The sequence below is a fragment of the Cariama cristata genome, unplaced genomic scaffold (assembly GCF_000690535.1).
Source record: "Cariama cristata isolate BGI_N322 unplaced genomic scaffold, ASM69053v1 scaffold21072, whole genome shotgun sequence".
NCBI classification, from domain to species: domain Eukaryota; kingdom Metazoa; phylum Chordata; class Aves; order Cariamiformes; family Cariamidae; genus Cariama; species Cariama cristata.
The window spans coordinates 1-4,090 of NW_009604652.1; the positions used below are offsets into that span (position 1 = coordinate 1).

At 51.4% G+C, this 4,090-nt stretch overlaps 1 protein-coding gene across 2 annotated transcripts in view; it reads right to left on the reverse strand.

Annotated features, from left to right (window-relative positions):
* Positions 1-269: 269 nt before the first annotated feature.
* Positions 270-4,090, reverse strand: part of PFKFB3 (6-phosphofructo-2-kinase/fructose-2,6-biphosphatase 3) — a 13,904-nt gene continuing 10,083 nt past the window's right edge. The window contains exon 14 of one of the 2 annotated variants that reach the window (XM_009695703.1): positions 270-452. In XM_009695703.1, coding sequence (XP_009694005.1) covers positions 423-452 — 30 coding nt within the window. In that variant the 3' untranslated portion in view covers positions 270-422. Of the gene's footprint in view, positions 453-3,479; positions 3,507-4,090 lie in introns of those variants that run through there. The other variant, XM_009695704.1, reaches the window with a different exon arrangement.

Sequence of the window (4,090 nt, forward strand, 5' to 3'; positions counted from 1 at the left end):
TTCTCTGCTAACCCCGCACCATCCACATATAATACACCCCACCCAGAGACGGATGGGTACCAATCATCTATACAAAAGGAGATCAAAACCGCTTAACAGAGGAAAATTAAACTCCTGTGCGCTAGAAGCACTTTACAGCTTGCTACGATCTAAGAGGACGCCAGAGAGGAGAGCAAATGCTGCAGCCTAAAGATCTGGTGGTGACCCTGGGGAGCTCGGCTCCTCTCCTCCGCTCTCCTGCATCTCCCCCCACTTCGGCAGAGCAGTTCGCAGATGAACAGGCATGGGTAGAAACAGCCGAGGGTCGACCTCACCGCAGACGGAGGAGACCAGTTTATAAGCAAGCTTCGGAAATGGTGATGGGATGGGAAGCTGGCGTCGCCGGTGGCGTCACCGGTGGCCTTGCGACAGCGCCAACGGAGTCACGATGGCTTCTGTGAGTTGTTCATGTTCTGTAACGAGAAGGGAAGGAATGGGGTTGGGGGTTGCGCTTGGGTTGGACCTCATCCTGGCAGCATCTTCTACGTGCACATCAACAAGGGGACAGGGGGAGTAACAGAAAGCCACGGCACGAGTCACTACAAAAGCATCCATCACAGAGGAGAGTACACTGTCCACCCAAGGAGAGAGGTGGAGGGGACTTGCTGCCCACATCCCTCCACTCAAGCATCACCTGGCTTTAACTACAGAGCAGGAATTTGGCAGACATATCCCTAAAAACGAGGTAACCCTCCCACCCCAGCTGGCCTGAACTTCTGAAGCTGCTCTTTGGTCCGTGCAAGACAAGGTGATGGGGGACTACGCTGTTCATTCAAGGAGCCGAATTAGACATCTCTCTTGTTCCCCTTGAGGTGGGCAGTGTTCCCTCCCTTCCTACCAAGGAGGTCACTGTCCATCCTTGGCACTGCCAAGGAGATGCAGCTCTTGCCAGCCATGTCAAGGAGCCGGCATGGGGACGAGCCACCAGCAGCAGTACGGCAGGAGCACCCACTCCCCCAGTAATGCCCCATGAGGCTTCATGGGCCCTAGAGCCACTTCGGACACAGCCCTGATGCAGGGCAGTGACAAGGGGCACCCACTGGTGTGTAGTGAGGACCACAAAACCAGAGACAAGCAGCTAGACGCAAGCAGGACCAGCCCCAAGGGTGGTGGTGGCTGGAGGAGAGCATCCGCTAAGAGAGGAAAACCAAGGGGAGATAATCACAACAAGGACATTTCCCAATTCACAAAACTACACAAAATGGGGTGGGGAAAAAAGGATTAGGAAACAGCTAGGAAGGTTTCTCAATGTTTGTTTGTTGGGGTTTGTTCGGGGGGTTTTTTTGCCTTTACTACCTAAACCACAAGCACCAGGAATCCCAACCAGGCTACGAGGCAGAGCAGACTGAGCTGTTCTCTCTATTATCTAAGGAGACAGGAGGAGGGTTAGGAAGAGCCACATGCACCACAGCCATTTACCTTGGAAATATTAGTAAAGAGAAAACTTTGAGAAAGTGACAAACGGGTCGTCTTTAAGCATGAAAAGTGAAGGGGAGAAGAAGGGAGGGGATCAGGTCGTTGTTAAAAAGTGCACTTTGGATCACAAACCAAGCAAAAGGAAAAGAAATCATCACACCAGGTAGTCCCTTGACCCCAAACCAGCTCGATCCCACAGCCAGGAGGACTCGGAGGTACACAGCCATGTCCCCAGCCTCTCCAAGTGTTCCCTGGTCTTCCTGGATGGGGGTTAAGACCGCAACAGTGAGGGCTGATGCAACAAAGTGCTCACTGCCCACCAAGTCCCACAGTGCAAATTGGGAAGGAGGTACCTTCCACCTCCCTGACCCCATACAGGTTGTGGTGGGACACAGTGATGGACCAAACGCACGCATGTACGAGACAACAGCCTCCAGGAGGTAACAGCAGCATGAATGCCACCAAGCCTTTGGTTTGGGGTGTCTTCATGGGTCTCTCAAAAGCAGCTGTTAAGTCCCACACTAGTAGGTGGAGGCAGGGTCCCAGCAACTGGGGATTTTAAACTTGCTGCTGCCTGTCTACACCTAGGATGGGTAACCATCACTCCTGCTCCAGCAGAGCTCCTGGTCTAGCAAAATCTGATGCAGCCATCTCCCAAACTCGACATCGTGTTTTCAGTGTCTCAGCCAGCACTGAGGCATGCAGTGTTTTTTATTACAATACGGATGGGAAAAAGGTGGATGGAGGCATGGACAAAGAAATCAAAATGCTCTCAAAGCAACCCAAGAAGACCAGGCACTTCATCGGGGGGCTTTTGTGCCCATGAGCAGCAAGGGAAGGTGCATAGGCGTGCAGGCCATGCTGAGCAACTCAACCTCTAAATTCGCCCAGGAGTGCGAGCGTGATCTTCCCCAACCCATGCACAAGCAAAGCCCAAGTGTGACCTTCCCAAATTCTCTTTTCTCAAAAATGTTTACTCTCAAAGGGGAAGAAACCTGAGGTTCATCAGCTGTTACGTGCAAGCAGGGCTGAGTTCTGGCCTGGCCATGTTATAGCAGATCCCTCCACCTTAAGCCCACAAAACAAACCAGGACAGGGATGCTCATAGGCTAATTCAAAGTGGTCCATAGAGGGCAAAAAGACCCCTGGCCACTACCCCAGCCTCAGTTCAGCCCCAAAATCTCCCTGGTCTTTGAGAAGACATTTGAGTACAGCTCAATGACTGCTCCTCTCAACTGAATGATGTGGCATGAATTAAGCCCAAAGGCTTCAAAGTTATCCAGAAGCAGTCCTGTCGCTGTTACACAAGGATCTAACACCACTAAGCTAAACTGTCAAAGCCTTGATTATTCATAATTAGCACATTAAACGCTCAAGGCATCTTGCTTTCTTAATAGAGGTAAAGGAGGACTATATTCTTGCATCTACTCTGCCCAAGACATCTAGGCAGACTGTTTCAAAAGTCCAGGCTTGCAGAACTGCAGATGTCAAGACCCAGGATCAGTCCAGCTCCAGAAAACACGTTCATGCTCCCACGCAGGCAGTAAAACCCTGTTGGGGGTTGAGGTCAGAACCACCTCAAATACCTCTCTGATGCCATCACTCAGACACAACTTGGAGCCCTCGGGAAGGACAGACCAACTGGGTCTCTACCACCTACAGTACAATGTGCTATCGCAGAGGAGAGAACTCCAGGAAAACCCGATAGCATCTCCCATCCCGTGACTGTCCAAGGAGGAGGCAGGGAAATTAGACATCATCAACAGAGGGCAAGTGATAATTTACTCCATTTCTCAACAAACTGGGACATTTAATCAAGCCAGGATACTTAGAGGTTGGTCAAAGCAGCATCCATAGTCTCCTCTTTACCTTTCCTATGATATGTGAAACCCACACACACAGAGAAATATGAACTCCAAGAAATCAACCCCCCGGCTGGGTTTCACAGCAACAACAAAACAACCGGTGGGATGGCAAGAGACATGGTAAGAGGGTAAAAGGGGAAGTAAGACGCAAGAAGGTACTTACAGGCATGCCTTCCCTAGTAAAGGCTGCAGAGAGACAGAGAGAACGGAGAGAGAGGTGTCAGTAACACCGCGCAAGACCGGGTAGAGGACACCTGACAGCAGCGAGGGGCACCTGAACAACGAGAGCTTCCAAACCCAAAGACTGCAAAGGGTTTGTTGCAAGACTCAACCAGCCCAAGCGGATTCCCAAAAGCCAAGAGACAGAGTTGCCCCACTCGCTGCTTGCTGGGGTAGGAAGGCTCATGCGAAGCGGTGACCAAGCAGAGCATTTGGAGGAGCACGGCACCCTTCCTAACCTGCCCGGGATCTGACCGAGGAGGGGCAAGAGGACACCAGACAACACAGACAACACAAAGAAGGGCTGGAAGGGGAGTGAGATCCAACAGGCAGCTGGTGGGAAGGGCAGCATGGCGAAGGGGATCTTATATATACAGAGAGATATATATACACACACACACATACACTGCTTCTTGCCACCCCAGCTCCTTAACAAGCACAGGGAGGGAGGTTTTGTTCCTGAAGAAGTCTGCAGCAAGCAAGGTCTCTCTTTTTCCATCCTTTCATGGGTGGGTGAAAGAGGAGAGGATACATGAGCATCACGGCAGGGG